At 38.2% G+C, this 20,807-nt stretch overlaps 1 protein-coding gene across 1 annotated transcript; it reads left to right on the forward strand.

The window, feature by feature from the left end:
• Positions 1-700: 700 nt before the first annotated feature.
• LOC130234205 (thyrotropin-releasing hormone receptor) lies at positions 701-20,177 on the forward strand. The gene is given in 3 exon segments (XM_056464486.1): positions 701-849; positions 16,616-17,390; positions 19,821-20,177. Coding segments are annotated over 3 exon segments (1,281 nt in total).
• Positions 20,178-20,807: the final 630 nt, after the last annotated feature.

A 20,807-nucleotide genomic window follows, 5' to 3' on the forward strand; every position in this document is an offset into this window, starting at 1 on the left:
CCCTAAAATTCTGGTTATTCCTCAAGTACATCTGTTGGGCAGATTTAGCATTTTGTGCTCTGTGAGATATTTTATTTGATACAGTGACCTCTTGTGGCTGGATTAGAGCCAAATTCAAAATTGGTCATTTTTTTCCATGCAGTTTTAAGTATTGGTATTACTACAGATAAAGTCAGAATTATTCGCCCTCCTGTGAATTTCTTTTTCAGATATTTTCCAAATGATGTTGAACAGATTCAGGAAATTTTCACAGTATTTCCTATAATATTTTTTCTTCTGGATAAAGTCTTATTTGTTTTAATTCGGCTAGAATAAAAGCTGTTTTTAGTTGTTTTAACCCCATTTTAAGGTCAATATTATTAGCCCCCTTAAGCAATATTAGTTTTGGACTGTCTCCAGATCAAACCACAGTTATACAATGACTTGCCTAATTACCCTAACTTTACCCTAATTACCCTAGTTAAGCCTTTAAATGTCACTTTAAGCTGAATACTAGTGTCTTGAAGAATATCTAGTCTAATATTATTTACTGTCATCATGACAAAGATAAAATAAATCAGTTATTAGAGATGAGTTATTAAAACTATTATGATTAGAAATGTGCTGAAAAAATCTCTCAATGTTCAGGCTGAATACTTTGACTACTTTAACTATTTGTTAAATGATCTACTAACAAAGCTTTAGATGCGAATGACGAGAGATGCAGGATAGTGATTCTCTGTCAGTGAGTAAAGAAGAAGAGGAGGAAGAGGAGAGATGAAGAGGACTGAAGCTGATTCTGCTGCAGATCTGGAGGACAAAACAGCTAAAACTGAAGATCCGTCAGCCGGAGGATCAGCCAACATCCCTGTGAGTCACATTTCATTATTTTCTAAAGATGTGCTCTTCAAAAATGCATAATATATATAATACATTTGAAGGAAAAAAGTAGTAACCCAAATCTAAGTCGTCAATATTTAGTGTATTAAGTATTGTCTGTAATAAATATACTTTATTTTGCAAACTTTATTTTAATGTAGTTATTTTACTAATGTAATTCATTGTTGTTCTGTAAGGTATGTGAAAAAGCTAAAGCTTCAGCTTATAACTTTTTTTTGAGGGCAGGTTTTATGAACAATGTATAACAATATATATTGACAATATATTAAAGAAAAAATATTTTAAAAGAAGAACTCCTAATAATTGTGCTGGTAATGTTGAAAATGATGTTTGTATGCATTTTTCTTAATTTTTCTCAAACTTTCCCAAGGATATTTTTTATATGGCTCAATTTGGAGGATTTGCGTACATTTTGATTATTTCCTTTGTCAAAATATGTACATAAAGAGCATATTGTTGGTTAAAAAACTAAGTTCAGTTCAGTTGAGCTCAGTTCAGTGTGGTTAATAATCACTACTGAGAGTCCAAACACTGAAGAGCAAATCCAACGATGCGCAGCAACAGCGGAGAGGGAAAAAAAACTTCACTAAATGGTGAAAGAGAAGAAAAAAAACTTGAGAGAAACCAGGCTCAGTTGGGCACGATCATTTTAATTTCTCCGCTGGCCAAACGTCTTGTGCAGAGCTGCAGTTTCAGTGGCGGAGGCTGGAAGCTGGCCTCAGCGAAGACTCGTCTGTCTCTGGAGCGTCACAGGAATCAGTCTCATGTTCTCCACTCCTCCATGACCATCACAGTAGCTGCTCAGGATACGGCCTGGTCCAGGATATGGAAACCTTGGGATCATATCGTTGTTGGTCTTGGATCGAATCAGTAACTCTGCATAGTCTGAGACCCTCGGGAAGAGTATCCCCAGGTGGAAATGGAGAATAAAGAAAATAATTAGCGTAGCTGCTGTTCATAGTGTATATAAACAAGATGCAGAACCTGTGTGGAAGCCCGCTAAGTGGGGCACTAAGTGTATGCTTTACTAAACAGATAGGTCTTTAATCTAGTTTTGAATTGGGAGAGTGTGTCTGAGCCTCGAGCGTTATCAGGAAGGCTATTCCAGAGTTTAGGAGCCATAAATGAGAAGGCTCGACCTCCTTTACTCGACTTTGCTATTCTAGGTACTACCAGAAGCCCTGAGTTTTGAGATCTTAAAGAGCGAATTGGATTGTAGCGAGACAGAAAGTTGCTTAGATAAACAGGAGCTCGATTATTTAAAGCTTTATATGTAAGAAGCAATATTTTAAATTCAATACGAAACTTAACAGGCGGCCAGTGTAAGGAGGATAAAATTGGGGTGAGGTGATCAAATTTTCTAGACCTGGTAAGAACTCTGGCAGCTGCATTTTGTACTAATTGAAGTTTGTTAATAGAGGATGTTGGGCAGCCAGCAAACAGTGCGTTACAGTAATCCAGCCTAGAAGTCAAAAAAGCATGGACTAGCTTTTCTGCATCTGAGATGGATAGCAAACTTGGTAACTTAGCGATATTTCTCAGATGAGAGAAAGCAGTTTTTGTGACATGGGATATATGATTTTTAAAAATACCATATTAAATAACGTTTTATGAGGCAAGGGCACAAATTTGATAGAAAATGTGTCTGTTTTCGCACTTCCGGAAAGTCCACTTTTTTCTAACCACCCCGCCGCTTAATACAGCTATTTACGGGAGTTGTAGTCCATGGCGAAGTGCATTGTGGATAATGTAGTTTGACGCACATGTGGTATGTTGTGAGCTCTCGCTGTGTGCTGCGCTGTGAATGAGAGGGAGAAAGTTTCACTGGGTTTTGTTTTACGTTTACTCCAGTAATTCCACCCGGGAGCTGTTTTGCACTGTGAACTTGAAAACACTGAAAGAAGTAAAAGAAGGGCATGCATCGATCATCGTTTGTCCGTCTCATCATTTGCTTGAGCATGAAAAAACGAGCTGTTAAGCTGCGGTCACACTGGGCTTTTCCTTCCATAGACTTCCATTCATACGCACGCGAATGCGTCAGACTGGAAACGCGGAGTCATGCGTCAAGTTTCGCATGTCGCTGCGGTGCAAAGTTCAAGCTTGGTGAACTCTGACCTGCGAAATCGCATCACTTGACTGCGTGAGACCAATTGAGGATCAAAACATGATCTCTCTGAACAGAAATTTAAAACATGGAGCAATCGCTCGCTTTATTAATGTCTAATCATCTTGTTTAATCCCGCCCTTTTTCGCAGCGCCGTACGACAGAATTTCGCACACACAAAGCCCAGTGTGACCATAGCTTAAGACTGAAAGCTGACGCGAAAATGGCAAAACACACTCCTGGATTAAGCTGCGGTCACACTTGACTTTTCTTCCCATAGACTTCCATTCATACGCACGCGAATGCGTCAGACCGGAAACGCTGGATCTAATTTGGTTCTTCAAACAAGTTCGCGAATCAGATTAAAATGTCTGGGTAAACTGATCTGAGATTGCTGTGTGTGTTGTGAAGCACAGATCTATACATACAAAATCGTGAGAAATGAAATCTTACCTATGAAATGTTCTGCCTTTGTGCTTTGTTTACTTTGTTTGCTCATTACTACACCCTTAAGCTACGGTCACACCAGGCTTTGTGCTTGTGAAATTCTGTCGTGCGGCGCTGCGAAAAGGGGCGGGATTAAACAAGATGATTAGACATTAAAAAAAGCCAGCGATTGGTCCATGTTTTAAATTTCTGTCCAGAGAGGTCATGTTTTGATCCTCGATTGGTCTCACGCAGTCAAATGATGCGATTTCGCAGGTCAGAGTTCACCAAGCTTGAACTTTGCACCGCAGCAACCTGCGAAACTTAACGCATGACCCTGCGTTTCCGGTCTGACGCATTCGCGTGCGTATGAATGAAAGTCTATGGGAGGAAAAGTCAAGTGTGACCGCAGCTTACTCGGTGCTAAAGTCCAGCATTTTCAAATTGGTTTTTGCTCATGTCCTGTGAGCACTGTACAAATATGGCTGCGCTATTGATGCATGCTCAGGGCACGTATGCGATATCTAATGTACATATCTATGGATATTAGGACACTCGACTAAAGAAAACGCACAACAATACAACATCGCTGTTCAATAGACCAAGAAGATTTACAAAGAAAGAATCGCTGAGCAACTTGCTTTAAATTCTGACTGTTTGCTTAGTCCGAATCTGGTTATGTCATGTAATTTCATAAAAAAAAATAAAAACAACGAACTAAATATGTTATTATGAGATTCAAGAATTTTGGAAAAATGATTAAATAGAAATAGATAGGATATTAAATATAGTAATACCCCTCGATCCAGTTATGTGCTAACTGGGGAGCACTGTCCAAAGAAATGTTTAATGAAGAAACAAGATTTGTCCTAAAGATATTATCACTGGTTGCAAAAAAAATATGATAACAGTACATTGGATGGAAGAAAACTCTCCAAAGGTGGTTTAGTGGATTCAGAGACTTCAACAGGTCTTGACTGCATGTCTAGAAATGAAGACTGATATTTTTCTGATGAGGTGGAAAAGTATTATGACATATTTAGATACAGTTGAAGTCAGAATTATTAGCCCTCCTGTTTATTTTTTTCCCCAATTTCTGTTTAACGAAGAGCAGATTTCTTCAACACATTTCTAATCATAATAGTTTTAATAACTCATCTCTAATAACTGATTTATTTTCTCTTTGTCATGATGACAGTAAATAATATTAGACTAGATATTCTTCAAGACACTTCTATACAGCGTAAAGTGGCATTTAAAGGCTTAACTGGGTTAACTAGGCAGGTTAGACTAATTAGGCAAGTTATTGTATAATGATGGTTTGTTCTGTAGATTATCTAAAAAAAAATAGCTTAAAGGGCCTAATAATTTTGTTCTTAAAATGGGGTTTAAAAAATTCTAAACTGCTTTTATTCTAGCTAAAATAAAACAAATAAGAATAAAAAATATTATCAGACATACTGTGAAAATTTCCTTGCTCTGTTAAACATCATTTGGGAAATATTAAAAATAAATAAATAAATCTAATAATTCTGACTTCAACTGTATATATATATTTAGATTAGAACATCTTTATTCTCACCGAAGGGCAATTAGGTTTACAGTAATAGCCGACAGTTGACAGCAACAAATCACACTCAACAACATAAAATAACAGTAAACAATACAAATAATCCTGGAGAGAGAGGGAAAAAAATTTAGAGGTTACTTAACCTATCACCACTGTAATTTGAGGTAATGCAACACAATGTAACTTGATGTACAAATGTATCCCCTTAAAAGTAATTATGATGGCAATACCTTTTATTTATTTATTTATTTATTTATTTATTTATTTATTTATTTATATATTTATTTATTTATTTATATATATATTTATTTATTTATTTACATATTTATTTATTTATTTTTATTATTTTTTTAATAGATTTTTTTAAAATAATCTCATTATAATTTCATTTTTTTTTTTATGTATTCCCTCATCTGTAAGGGGTTAAATTGTTAGGGAAGGGGTTGTTCTGTAAAAAATATATAGAAGTTTAAAAAAAATAAATATGTTGTTACTGTCTTCATTGTCTGGGCCAATGATTTCAGTTTTGTAGTCATTTAATAGTCACCTCACCCATCCTGTATATTTTGTCAATGCAACAATGGTTTCTAAATGCGTATTCATGTCTGAAATCTATAGGAAGTCATTGCCATTTATTTATTGTCTTGTTTTCAACAGCTCAGGAATTCTGAAAGTTAAAGTTTTTCTCATTAAAACATTTACAGGAAATGTCTTGCGTGTGAATCTGTGCATGTCATTCATCGAATGTTCTTTTGTGTTTGACTGAAACGTTATGCAGTCACTAAACCAACCTGATCCACCTGTTCTCTAGCACTTTATACAAATTAGAAGTTATCAGAAGACGTGTTTCAGTCTTTTATTAACAAGCATTTGGCACATTAATGTGTGTGAAAGAGATTCATTTGTGTTTCAGTGAGGTGGAAGCTTCTGTGATGAACAACCAAACGCCACTGAATGTCTTAAAGCGACAGTAACTAAATGCTAAGTAAGTCTAATCAGTAACATTTACTTCGTTGTCCTGTAGACTCACTTTTCTATACGTTCATTTACACTGTTTGACTTTTATACCAGGTGTGGAGTGTTGCAAGTGATGTACGTTTGGATAAAGACCCAGGGAATTGGACTGCAGGCGTTCATCCTTTCCTCTTCAGCTTCAGAGGTTTTTTGTTTTGTTTTCTTTATATTTATGTGTCATTTCAATAAATTTGATTAAATATATTTAAATTGATTTGATTTTCTGGTTGACAAATTCTTAAAATCAAAGACTTTAAGAACGTGAGTGGATTATGATCCGAAAAGACTTCAACGGAATGGAACCGCTGCCAATATACACATAGAAATGCCCAAACCAAAGCCAGTGTTTCTTTTTCGATTACAGAATATTAATACATTAAAATACATTTCTTCTTCAATTTCTTTTGACTTTTTATCTCACTTTGTATAACCTCATAATAACTACTTTCTGCCTTAAACCTTTAAGTATAAAGAGCTACATATAAGGTGCTATATATATATTTTTTATTATTGTTACTGTATTTGTCTACAGTATGTACTTGTGTTCGAGATTACATCGATTTACATTCAATTACACTGAGATTCTAGATACACAGGTTGAAGAAAAAAAACAGTTCTCAGCCAAAATAATCTACCAGAATCACTGAAATCTACTAAGATTAGTACACAAACTACTCCCATGTGCAACATCATCCACCCAATTTCCTGTCTAATCATTATTCAACTGAATCTGAAACAATACTTCCAAGAAAGATGGTTACTGAACACACTTCAGTTCTCACAAGCACATTCTGACTCATTCAGTACAAATGACTCCTAAGGATGAACAAACTACAGGTCTGTTCTGAATCCCAGTATAAAACCTTCTGTTTACAAACCAGTGACTCTCTATCCAGTGTTCAACACAAGCACTTCAGTCAAAACTGTTTTCTTGTATTTTTAAATTTGGAACTGTAAAGTTGTGCTTTTGATCAGGTGATTACATTAAACAAAACAAACTAAACCAAAGTTGTTCTTGTAAATGCAATTCACAGAAGCTAAGGACTGTTTTGCATGGAAACCTTGTGAAATGTTGAAATCCTTGGTGTTTTTATTTTTTTGTTTATTTTTCAAGATGGTTTGTTGCATTAAGAAAACAGCCACTCCAAAACAGAAAGTACAAAACAAGGTTTCCTGTCACTGGTGTTTTTGCAAATGAAATGAAAGTAATTTAGTTTCAGTAACATTTACTTCGTTGTCCTGTAGACTCACTCTTCTATACGTTCATTTACACTGTTTGACTTTTGGACCAGGTGCGGAGTGTTGCAAGTGATGTACGTTTGGATAAAGACCCAGGTTTCCATGCAAAACAGTCCTTAGCTTCTGTAAATTGCATTTACAAGAACAGCTTTGGTTTAGTTTGTTTTGTTTAATGTAATCACCTGATCAAAAGTACTTTACAGTTCCAATTTTATAAATACAAGAAAACAGTTTTGACTGAAGTGCTTGTGTTGAACACTGGATAGAGAGTCACTGCTTTGTAAACAGAAGGTTTTATACTGGGATTCAGAACAGACCTGTAGTTTGTTCATCCTCATGAGTCATTTGTACTGAATGAGTCAGAATGTGCTTGTGAGAACTGAAGTGTGTTCAGTAACCATCTTTCTTGGAGGTATTGTTTCAGATTCAGTTGAATAATGATTAGACAGGAAATTGGGTGGATGATGTTGCACATGGGAGTAGTTTGTGTACTAATCTTAGTAGATTTCAGTGATTCTGGTAGATTATTTTGGCTGAGAACTGTTTTTTTTCTTCAACCTGTGTATCTAGAAACTCAGTTTAATTGAATGTAAATCGATGTAATCTCGAACACAAGCACATACTGTACACAAATACAGTAAGTATAATAAAAAAAATATATAGCACCTATATGTAGCTCTTTATACTTAAAAGATTTAAGGCAGAAAGTAGTTATTATGAGGTTAGTTAGTTTTAGTACTGGAATTCCCCCTTAGTTTTTTTTCTTAGTTTTTTTTTTTTTTATGTTTGACGTCAAGATGACACTCCCATTCTTCTGTCCAATCAAAACCCTTCAAGCAGGAAGAAAACCCTATAAAAGCACGACTGTTTTGTTCAGGTTTTCCACAGCGAGGGAAGCAGCTCGACCGAAACCATCTCTGGACTCATCGAGAGGATCATTGCTCTGAGAAACCGATCAACGTGCGTCGGCCATAAGGACCTCACTCCGTGATTCTTCGTGGAGAGAAAACGATCAACGCGCATCGGCCATGAGGACCTCAAGCCGCGATTCTTTGTGGAGAGAAACCGATCAACGCGCATCGGCCATAAGCACCTCACGCCGCAATTCTTCGTGGAGAAAAACCGATCAACGCGCGTCGGCCATGAGGACCTCACACCGCGATTCTTCGTGGAGAGAAAATGATCAACGCGCATCGGCCATGAGGACCTCATGGCGCGATTCTTCGTGGAGAGAAAACGATCAGCGCGCGTCGGCCATGAGCACCTCACGCCGCGATTATTCGTGGAGAGAAAACGATCAGCGCGCGTCGGCCATGAGCACCTCACGCCGCGATTATTCGTGGAGAGAGGCTGGTCAAAGCACGTATTCTGTTGGGGTGTCAGGAAATACATTCAGCATGCTATGTAATGTTCAATCCTCGTTTAAGATTTTTTCAGCCATTGCCAAAATTTGTTCAGGTATAACAGAATTGGTTAAAATAATCTCACCAGACTTCAGCTGGATCGAACAGGCTAAATCTGTGTGGCAATTTTTCTCAACATTCACTGGAAACCGCCTAAACTCAAATCACTCAACAGGAGAAGCCAACGATTTGATACCAGTATAGTAGAATGTGTTTTAAAAAAAGCCAGGCAGGCTTCAAAGCAAACACCCTGCAGTTCCATGGGGAAAGAGGCGCGCCTGAGGACCATTGGTTCCATCAGTGAAGAAGCTTGGTCACTGGAGTGTAACTTGATCATAACCAAATAAAAAAGTTAATTATGTCTTTAGAGTGTGCCTTTATTTTCTATTGGACCTGAATCTGTCGTTGTGCAGTTCCTGATTCAAAAGAGCTGGTCGAGGGCGTTGGCTGTTGACCTGTCAATCCGCAGTTCCTCATCGAGAGAAGCTGATCAAAGGGCGTTGGCATTTGGCCTGTCAATCCGTAGTTCCTCGTCAAGATAAGCTGGTAAAAGGGCGTTGGCACTCAACCCGTCACTCTACGGTTCCTCATCGAGAGAAGCTGATCAAAGGACGTTGGCTCTCAACCCGTCAATCCGCAGTTCCTCGTCAAGTAAAGCTGGTCAAAGGGCGTTGGCTCTTAACCCGTCAATCCGTGGTTCCTTTTCGAAAGAAGCTGATCAAAGGGCGTTGGTTCTCACTCGTCAATCCGCAGTTTCTCGTCAAGAGAAGCTTGTTAAAGGACGTTTGCTCTCAACCCGTCACTCCACGGTTCTTTATTGAGAGAAGCTGATCAAAGGACGTTGGCTCTCGACCTGTCAATCCGCAGTCCCTCGTCTAGAGAAGCTGATCAAAGGGCGTTGGCTCTCAACCCATCAATTCGTGATTCCTCGTCGAGTGAAGCTGGTCATAGGACATGTTGAAACAGCTCACCCTGCAGTTCTATGGGTAAAGAAGCGGGTCTGATGACCTTTGGATCCATCAGTAAAGAATGCTGGTTGCTAGCGTGTAATTTGATCATGACCAAATTAAACAAGTTAATATTGTATTTAGAGTGTGCCTTTACTTACCTATTTTATTAACCACTGGACCTGAATCGGTCACTCTGCAGTTCCTCATCGAGAGGAGCTGGTCAAGGATGCTGCAGGTCTGGTCTGAGTAGGTCACACTGAGGAGGTTGAACCCCTCACTCCATGGCTCCTCATCGAGAGGAACTGGTCAAAGGTCTTCAAACCAGTCACCCATGGGGAAAGAAGCTGGTTGTAGGCTTGCCATATTGCCTGCTATAGTATTCATATGAGTGAGCTGTTCTTTAACATTGTTTTCCATCATCTGAAAGTGTTTGGGCCGTGGCGATTCAGCTGTTGAATCTCCTCCAGATTGGAAATCCTCGTCTATTGGCAGCTGATGTCATTCTGTGCTATTAATAATAATGTGTGTGGACAGGAATTAGTGTTTAATGTAAACATCTTCTTCAGACTTTGTGATATTGGACATTGTTTTACTGGAAAATATAATGAATCAAGTTGATTGATAGAAGTGAAAGTGCACATAGATTGTTGTTGTGAATCTCATTACTTTTTGCTTAATCAGTTTCAGAACTCCTAAAACCAGACTTCATCCAGTCGCTGCTCCCACACCAGCTGGTTGTGTTCTCCCTGCTGACTCTGAACCTGTATAGGTGGGTAAGAACATTACAAAAGTGTCAATGTAGCCATCATTTGGTCCTTCCAGAAACTTCTGTGGTGTACAACTAGACATCACTGAATATCATAAAGACACGATAACTAAACCCTGTAATCTTAAACTAACCAGTAACCTGTATTTTGTTATCCTGTGTGATCTATGTGCTTGTGTTCTAGATTACATTGAGGAGTTTCTAGAGATGCTGGTTAAAGAAATAATCAGTTCCAGCTTGACTTCAAGATCATCAATATCTCAGCCATTATAATGTACCAGAAACACTGAAATCTACTAAAATTAGTACACAAACCACTCCCATGTGTAGCATCATCTTCTTGTGCAATGCCCTTTACCACCCAATTCCCTGTCTAATCGTTACCCAACTAAATCTGAAACAATACTCTGAGAAAGATGGTTAAAAAACACACTTCAGTTCTCACAAGCACATTCTGACTCCTTCAGTACAAACGCCCCATAATGATGAACAAGTACTAAAGGTCCGTTCACAAACCAGTCATACTCTCACCAGTGTTAAACACAAGCACTTCATACAAAACTCAGTTAATCACGTGAGTATGCTAAAGCTATGAGCATGCCCTGTTTTCCATATAGCTCAGGGGTCGGGAACCTTTTCAGATTATTATTTTTTTTTGACAAATGCATTTTTTTAAAGAGCCACGTGACATATATATATATATATATATATATATATATATATATATATATATATATATATATATATATATATATATGTCACATGGCTCTTTAAAAAAATGCATTTGTCCAAAAAAAAAAATGTATGGTTCAAAAATACCATTTACGCCAAATATTTTTTGGTATTTTGTTAATGTAGGGCTGTCACTGCTGTCTATTTGTGTAAGGTGGGGCAAGTGCCATTTTGAATCACAGTAATTAAAGTGAGCCAGTGAAGTGTCACGCCACGTGTTCATATTCTCACCCAATGGAAAAAATTGAGCAAAAATGCCACGTGTCTTTATAGGCATCTCCTGGATCAAAAGGGCAAACTAGGACACAGTTTCAGGCCGGAAAATTAACACTCGCCCAGGAATGCCTTTTGCAATTGAATCTCACGGGCTGAGAGTTTGGCAAATGGTGCGACACATTAAATCAACCATTAATATATACCATTTATCACTGTATACTACTTTCAGACTATATCTCCTACTGTATTCTGTTTTTGTCAAGAAGTTGTTTGGAAGGGCTTGTTTTTGGGCTTTGCAGAAATAGATCCTTAGGCATGAGTTAATGCAAATATAGTATATCTAATATCTTAATTAATGCTTCTGTAAATTAAAAGCAATCGTCTCAATGGCACAATTTCTCCCAATCATTCTTCATGGTCTTACAAACAGAACTGCCTATGACTACTGCAAAACAATCATCTTTACATATGTAAAGATTTATTTACATATTTATATTCATATTTAATAATATTTATTTATCCAAAGTGACATAGTTGTAATTAGATTGTTCACAATCATATTTATTTACTTATTTATAACTTTTAACATTACATTTTATACAATATGTTAAGACCCATTTTCTTCTTTTCCTTCTGCCTGTCTCACACCTTGACTGAATCTGATGTGTCATCGTTGCACCAGAGCTGGTGCTACCTGAAACAGGCCTAGCTTTAGGCTATTATTCAAAAGAGGAAAACAGTTTTGAATGTTTAGCTATATGACAGCAAAACAAAGTTAGCATTTGCATTACATGAGTATTTGATGATAAGTTTTTAACCGTGCACAATCACAGCCGTTTTTGGAGCATACAGAACTTGAATTAATCTGTTCTGGTAATTCTGTAACACAGCTATAGTAATATAAACCAATTACCCTATACTGCATTTTTAATACAACTTTAGCGTATATTATGCTACAAAAGTCCATACTGCAGTAAAAAATAAAATATTCTACAGTGTTTAATGCCACAGTTTGCTGGTATATTCATTAACAAACAGTTGTAAATACTATAGTAACTCATTTTACAATCGAATGGTTCAAAAACACTAGTATTTACAATAGATTACTATACATGTAGTATTTTTTCAAGTGGGAACCATTGTGAAAATTTGTCCTGTGGTTTTATTACAGTTGTAACCAGGCGTAATTTGTATTAATCTGTTGATTTTATTTGTTCTTTTGACAGATCTTCAGCTGAACAATCCGCCCACAGCTTTCATCGTTTTCATTTCTGCAAGTTTATTTTCTGGATAGTTTTGTTTTGCATTGAGTCCACTGAAGTAAGATGAAGTGAGATGACGACCTCTTGTGGCCGGATGAATTTATTCCATTTAAACTGCTCAACTTTTGTTGATCCTACAGTGTTTGTCACAGGTAATTCCCTCATTATCACAATTACAAGAAGCAGAAAAAGGGTCCAGAGTTTATTTCAAGTGTGCTATTTGCATTTGCAATCTGTTACTGTCAACTCTCAAGATAAGATCCAAGAGAGCTGTCACTATCAGTCAAGCAAGCCATCCCCTGCTGAAAAATCCAGCTTAAACCAGCCTAGGCTGGTTGGCTGGTTTTAGCTGGTTGACCAGGCTGGTTTTAGAGGGGTTTTGGCTATTATATTTTGGCTGGATTAAGCTGGACATAGTTGGTTTTGGCTGGTCAAGCTGGTTTTAGCTGGTCATTTTAGCTGGAAACCAGCCTGGAAATGGCCAAAACCCCTCTAAAACCAGGCTGGTCGACCAGCTAAAACCAGCCAACCAGCCTAGGCTGGTTTACGCTGGATTTTTCAGGGTCTTTAGTCTGAAAAAACAAGCCTAAACATTTTTTCTCCTGCATTGTTTCTCAATTCTGTTGGGCAGGGAGTGCTACCACATATTTTTGATCATGAACCTCATGCATACTTCCAAACTGCAGATTGATTGACGCTGTAATAACATTTAGTTGATGTGTGCGGCTCTATGCAGCCATCTTGTGTTCTCTCTGTGTGTTTACGCTTTTGTTTGAAGGAAGCCGGTTCCTGGAGGAAATTTGAGGATGGATTCGATTGGTTCTCATCTCAACCTACCCTGAATAAAAGGACGTGCTGGAGCACTGATCAAGGCCTTTTGTGCCACAATGACTGGTGTTATGCGTTAGCTGCAGCTTTGTGGCCCTCTGTTTTGCCCACCATTGAGCACTACGCCAGAGAGAGACTGATTGGTTTGTACAGAAACGTTTAACAATGTGATTAATGTTATGACTTTGTCTTAGTTTTTTGGTTATTTCTTGTCTCAATTTATAAGTTTCTTGCTCATTCGTTTCTACCAATAATGTCAAGAGTTGTGGTTAATACAATACACACTTGTAATATAATACACACTTGTGAGTAATTGTGAAAGGAGATGTAGGGGGATTGACGCCATGTTTGTTATTGTTTTGGGAAAAGGGAGTTCAGTAAGTAATTGCTGTTTTTTTATTATCTTTAGGTAAGACAGTTGTTATTTTTGGCCTGGTCTTCCCCTGAAGATATCATTATCTCCTATAATAAACAAAGCTTCTTACATTCAAATTCTCTCTGGTATTGGCTCTCTTTTCTTTTCTGTTGTGATCGACCCCTAGACGGTCATAACAACGTAAATAAATAAATAATTAAAATATTGATGCGCATGTCTAAATATTAATTTATTTATTCATTTATTAAACAAATATGGTTGTAAATAAACAAATGATTATGTTGGCATTTCACAAATGTGGTTTAGTGTATGTGCGATCTGAATGTAAATTAAATAATTGCAGTAATACATCATGAGGTCAGTGCAGATTTGTTTTTGGACACTGGCTTTATGTGTTGTTTATGAAGTTAATGATTTAATAAGTCCATTCTGTCGAGACGGTGGTTCAGAGACTAGCACTGTGGCCTCACAGAAATAAGGTCGCTGGTTCGAGTCCCGGCTGGGCCAGTTGGCATTTCTGTGTAGAGTTTGCATGTTCTCCCCATGTTGGTGTGGGTTTCCTCTGGGTGCTCCGGTTTCCCTCACAGTCCCAACACATGCACAATAGGGGAATTGATTAACTAGTTGGCCGTAATGTATAAGTGTGTGTGAGAATGAGTGTGTATGGGTGTTTTCCACTACTGGGTTGTGACTGGAAGGGCATCCGCTGCATAAAACATATGCTGGAAAAGTTGGTGGTTCACGCTGCTGGGGCATCCTCTGATAAATCAGAGACTATAAGCCGAAGGAAAATGAATGTATTGTGCCTGCACTGAACTCCAAGCTACCAAAGTATCTTCATCAGTGTTGAGAGACAATGGCCATCAGTCCCAAAAGATCTGCTTAATACGCATTTAATAAAGAACGTCTAACTAAACACCTCATGTTAGACAAGAGAGATGCAGGAGAGCGATTCACTGGCAGTAAGAGGAGGAGGAGGAGAGATGAAGAAGAGGACCGAAGCTGATAGATGCAGATGCTGCAGCTCTGGAGGAGAAAACACCTCACAATCCATCAGCTGGAGGATCATACTTCAACACGGTGAGCCACATTTATGGATCTGCTCTCAAATGTGTATTGATGTATTATTCAAAATATGTATTTTTTGGGGTAATATATAAGCCTTATAATATATTACAAATAGAATTGTGTATCAGGTTAACTAAAACAATAAAACATTGTGTCACTTGACATGAAAAAAAACTTAAAAATAGAAAAATGTGCACATATTTAATGTTTTTTCATGCCTGTTAGTTTTAATTGTCAAATAAATTAAATCTAATTTCAAAACAATGCATAGCCATTTAAAAGATAATCAGATAATCTTAAGAAACTTCAAACAATTCATAATAATAAATAATTATATTTCATATTAGTTCATTTTCATTTAGTTTAATTTGTTAAACATCGCTCAAAAAATAATTTTAAATAAAAAAAATGTATTTAAAATGAGCCGAATCAAAACAAATTCACAGTTTTTTCTTGAGACAACTCAATAGTTTTGTGTCCAATTCACGGTGATGCAGTGGCGCAGTAGGTAGCGCTGTCGCCTCACAGCAAGAAGGTCGCTGGTTCGAGCCTCGGCTGGTTCAGTTGGCGTTTCTGTGTGGAGTTTGCATGTTCTCCCTGCATTCGCGTGGGTTTCCTCCGGGTGCGGCGGTTTCCTCAACACAATCTCGCGGCAATTCGTAACTTTTTGATTTAGTGGCTAATTCGTATGATCTAATTCGTACATTTTCGTTCGATTTGCTCATTCCCCAATGACGGTTGGGTTTAGGGGTGGGGTTAGGTGCCACACCTCTTTTTTAAAATCGTACAATTTCAAACGACTGAACTCGTTTGAATTAGCCACTAAACTGACAAAACGTAAAAAATACTTACGTTTTCTCGTGAGATCAGGCTGGTTTCCCCCACAGTCCAAACACATGCGCTATAGGTGAATTGGGGAGGCTAAACTGTCCGTAGTGTGTGAGTGTGTATGGATGTTTTCCGGAGATGGGTTGCGGCTGGAAACGTGCTGAAAAAGTTGGTGGTTCATTCCGCTGTGGCGACCCCGAATTAATAAAAGGACTAAGCTGAAAACAAAATGAATGACTGAATGTTCAATTTACCTAAATTTGTAAAAACAGTTAAGTGAACCTAATCAATTTGTGTAGGGATAACATGAAAGAATTGTGTGGAACCCTGCATTTTTTCCAGTGATGTACTTAAACCTGAAATAAAACAGTTTCTAAACATTACATAGCAGATTTAAAGGATAATCAAATAAATAATTTTCTTTTCGGCTTAGTCCCTTTAGTAATCTGGGGTCGCTACAGCGGAATGAACCGCCAACTTATCCAGCATATGTTTTACGCAGCAGATGCCCTTCCAGCCGCAGCCCAGTACTGGGAAACTCCCATACACTCTCATTCACACACACATACACTACAGACAGTTTAGTTAATAAATTCCCCTATAGCGCATGTGTTTGGACTGTGGGGGAAACAGGAGCACCCGGAGAAACCCACGCCGACATGGGGAGAACATACAAACTCACACAGAAATCCCAACTGACCCAGCCGGGATTCGAACCAGCGACCTTCTTGCTGAGAGGTCACAGTGCTAACCACTGAGCCACCGTGCTGCCCCATAATCAAATAATATAACAGAAAAATTTAACAGAAAACTGAACATGTGAAAGAAAAAAAATTGCACCGATGATTATGCTATGCATTTTTCTTATTTTCTTCTAATTTTCAAACTTTCTCCAGGATTATTGTTGATGCGTCTAAAATAGCAGCATCCTAAAAACTCCACAATGTCCAACAGCACCTCGACAGATCCCAACATAAACTCCACCATCATTCCAACTCTTTCCTCAAAGCCGGAGAACTCTCTGGAAGTTCAGCTGGTCACCATATCATTATCTTTACTCATCTGTGGAGTGGGAATTGTTGGGAACATCATGGTGGTTCTAGTGGTGATCCAAAGCAAACATATGATGACCGCCACCAACTGCTACCTAGTGAGTCTAGCAGTAGCTGACCTGACCGTTCTGATGGCTGCTGGGTTGCCAAATATTTCAGAAGTCACCTCTTCATGGATTTATGGATACACTGGATGTGTTTGCATCACATATCTGCAATACCTGGGCATTAATGTATCATCCTGCTCCATCACAGCCTTTACTATTGAACGATATATTGCAATCTGCCACTCGATCAAAGCCAAGCTCATCTGCACTGTATCCAGAGCCAAAAAGATCATCGCCTGTGTGTGGATCTTCACCGCTATATACTGCATCATGTGGTTTTTCCTGGTGGACACTGAGGAGACGGTTTATGCTGATGGTGTCGTGGTCCGGTGTGGATATCGGGTGTCCAGGAATCTCTATATGCCCATATATTTTATGGACTTCACACTGTTTTATGTGGTTCCTCTGCTCGTGGCTTTGGTTCTGTATGGTTTGATCGCCAGGATCTTGTTTCGAGATCCGCCAACATCCAATATCTCCAATCAGAGATTTGCGGTTTATCAGGGCAGACGGCAAAACTCACTAAAAGTGAACTGCAAACCCAACCGAGCGGCGTCCTCTAGAAAACAGGTCTGTATGTGTAATGAATTGGGGTGGCGACAAGGGTTGGACCCAAATTGCAGCTTTATTTTGCAAATGGTCAAAAAAGCAAGATTCAATCAGGATCAGATGGTAGCATGTAGATAGTCTAAAGTGTAATTGGTGAGACAGGCGAAAGGTCATTAACAGCACGTTAACAGCGCAACGAAGCAAAGGTCAGAAACATGGTTAGACAATCCAGCAATATGCTTTGTAATACTCTCTACAGGAAAACAAGACTCAAGATGTGTGTGTGTGAGGTGTGTACATAGTCCATATAATTAGTCCTGAACAGCTTCAGCTGTGTGAGAACGTAATCAAGAGGTGATCTGGAACTGGTGTGTGAGTGACGTACATGATGGGAAATGTAGTTCAGTTCAGCGGCAGATGTGTTGTTCGGGCGAATGATAGGGGGTTCTACAGCAATCAGCAAAAGCAAGATCGTTGGTGATCATGCCAGTGTGATTTAAGAAAATATTAAAGCAACTCTTTTGGTAATAGGTTCATTTTACAGAGTTAAATAGTTGAGTTTTATCAATTTTGAATTCATTCAACTGATCTTTTGGTCTGGCAGCAGCATTTGATCATTGAATCGAATTAGACCATTAACATTTCATTAAAAAATGCAATGTGTTTCAAAGATTTTCCTATTTTAAGCTCAAATCTTCTGTAATTATATCATATATTAGGGCCGACGAAAAATAAAAAGTTAATATTTTCTAGAGCAATACATCTAGAAACTATACTCTCTCCTTCTGGAGTAACAATCAAGATATTTTGGTGCCGAACCATTGGCTGAGAGAATAGTTATGCTGATGGTGTTATGGTTCGGTGTGGATATCGGGTGTCCAGGAATCTCCGTATGCTCATATATTTTATAGACTTCACACTGTGTTATGTGGTTCCTCTGCTTGTGGCTTTGGTTCTGTATGGTTCAATCGCCAGGATCTTGTTTCGAGATCCACCACCATCCAATATCTCCAATCAGAGATTTATGGTTCATCAGGGCCGACGGCAAAACTCGCTAAAAGTGAGCTGCAAACCGAACCGAGTGGCGTCCTCTAGAAACAGGTCTGTCATTAGAGAAAATATTAAAGCAACACCACTTTTCTGACATTTTACAACTCTCAGTTAAATAGTTGAGTTTTACCATTTTATATCTATTCACCCGATCTTTGGGCCTGACAGGAGACCTTTTAGCTTAGCTTAGCATAGATCATTGAATCAGCTTAGACCATTAGCATTCATTCAAAAATAACTAATGAGTTTTTATAATTTTCCTACTTAAAGCTTGACTCTTCTGTAGTTACATCAAATACAACCGATGGAAAATTTTAATTTGTTATTTTCAGAGTTGATATGTCAAGGAACTATACACTACCTGACAAAAATCTTTTCGTGGATCCCAGTTGTAAGAACAACAAATAATAACTTGACTTCTAATTTGGAGAAGTGTCAGAAGGTGGATTTTTCTGCTGAATCATCTGTTGAACTGCATCCCAATCATCACAAATACTGCAGAAGACCTACTGGAACCCGCATGGACCAAGATTCTCACAGAAATCTGTCAAGTTTGGTGAAGGAACAATCATGGTTTGGGGTTACATTCAGTATTGGGGCGTGCGAGAGATCTGCAGAGAGGATGATCAACATCAGCAGCCTGAGGTATCAAGACATTTGTGCTGCCCATTACATTACAAACCACAGGAGAGGGACAATTCTCCAGCAGGATAGCGCTCCTTCTCATACTTCAGCCTCCATATCAAAGCTCCTGAAAGCAAAGAACGTCAAGGTGCTCCAGGATTGGCTAGCCCAGTCACCAGACATGAACATTATTGAGCATGTCTGGGGTAAGATGGAGGAGGAGGTGTTGAAGATGAACACAAAGAATCTTGATGAACTCTGGGAGTCCTGCAAGAAGGCTTTCTTTGCCATTCCAGATGACTTTATTAATCAGTGATTTGAGTCATTGCAGAGATGTATGGATGCAGTCCTCCAAGCTCATGATGGAGTCAGACACAATATTCATTCTGTTTCCACTGCAGCATGAGCACATATTCTATACTGGACATTATTTTTGTTCAGTCACAAGACTTTCGTCTAAGCAAAGTCAGACCTTACTGTCCTAATGAAATCATTTATACTCAAGGCATGATCATATTTTATTGTGCTCAAATAAGTGTAATCTAGAGGCCTTCACCTTTCATATAAGCCATTTCTGATGATCAACTAGAAGTCAAGTTATTATTTGCTGCTCCTAAAACTTGGATAGGCCACAAGACTTTTGTCAGGTAGTGTACTGACTTAATGATCAAGGAATTTTATGTGGGTGTGTGTATGCGTATTTGTATAAATGTGTGTGTATACTTTATGTGTGTGTGTGTGTGTGTGTGTGTGTGTGTATCCATGTATGTATACCAGGTGACACAGATGCTGGCAGTGGTGGTTGTTGTCTTCGCTCTGCTCTGGTTGCCATATCGGACTCTAGTGGTGGTGAATTCTCTGCTGGATCCGCCGTATCTGGACACCTGGTTCCTGTTGTTCTCCCGCATGTGCATCTACACCAACAGCGCCATCAACCCCATCATCTACAACGCCATGTCGCAGAAGTTTCGTGCTGCGTTCAAGAGGCTCTGCGACTGCAAACACAGGTCAGACCAGGGCCGAGCGGGAACACACACTGTGACTGTCTATTACAGTGTAATAAAAGACCTCTCCAGTGAAAACGGCATGAAGAAACAAGACAATATGTACACAGACACCTTCAGTCCTGCTTGAACTAATGTCTTTAGCTGCATGTTTAGAAGAAAGAAAGCAATAACACATGAAAAAGGACTATAGTAATTTATAGTAAATATAGTACGTTTGAACCATATTATAGTGCTTGAATGAATCTGTTGTGGTAATTCTATAGTTGCTATGGTAACACAACAACTATAGTTATTACTCTACTGTGTTAATTCTACAGTTGCTATGGTAACAACAACTATAGTAATTAATCTGTTTTGGTGATTCTAAAGTTGCTATGGTAACACAACAACTATAGTTATTAATCTATTGTGGTAATTATATAGTTGCTATGGTAACACAAAAACTATACTAAGTAATCTGTTGTGGTAATTCTACAGTTGCTGTGGTAACACAAAAACTAGTTTTTAATCTGTTGTTGTAATTCTGTAGTTGCTATGGTAACACAACAACTATAATCATTAATCTGTTGTGGTAATTCTACAGTTGTTATGGTAACCCAACAACTATAGTAATTAATCTTTTGTTGTAATTATATAGTTGCTATGGTAACAACAACTACAGTTATTAATCTGTTGTTGTAATTCTGTAGTTGCTATGAAAACACAGCAACTATAGTTATTATTCTGTTGTGCTATCTGTCATTGTTATGGTAACACA

This window comes from Danio aesculapii, chromosome 8 (assembly GCF_903798145.1).
Source record: "Danio aesculapii chromosome 8, fDanAes4.1, whole genome shotgun sequence".
Taxonomy (NCBI): domain Eukaryota; kingdom Metazoa; phylum Chordata; class Actinopteri; order Cypriniformes; family Danionidae; genus Danio; species Danio aesculapii.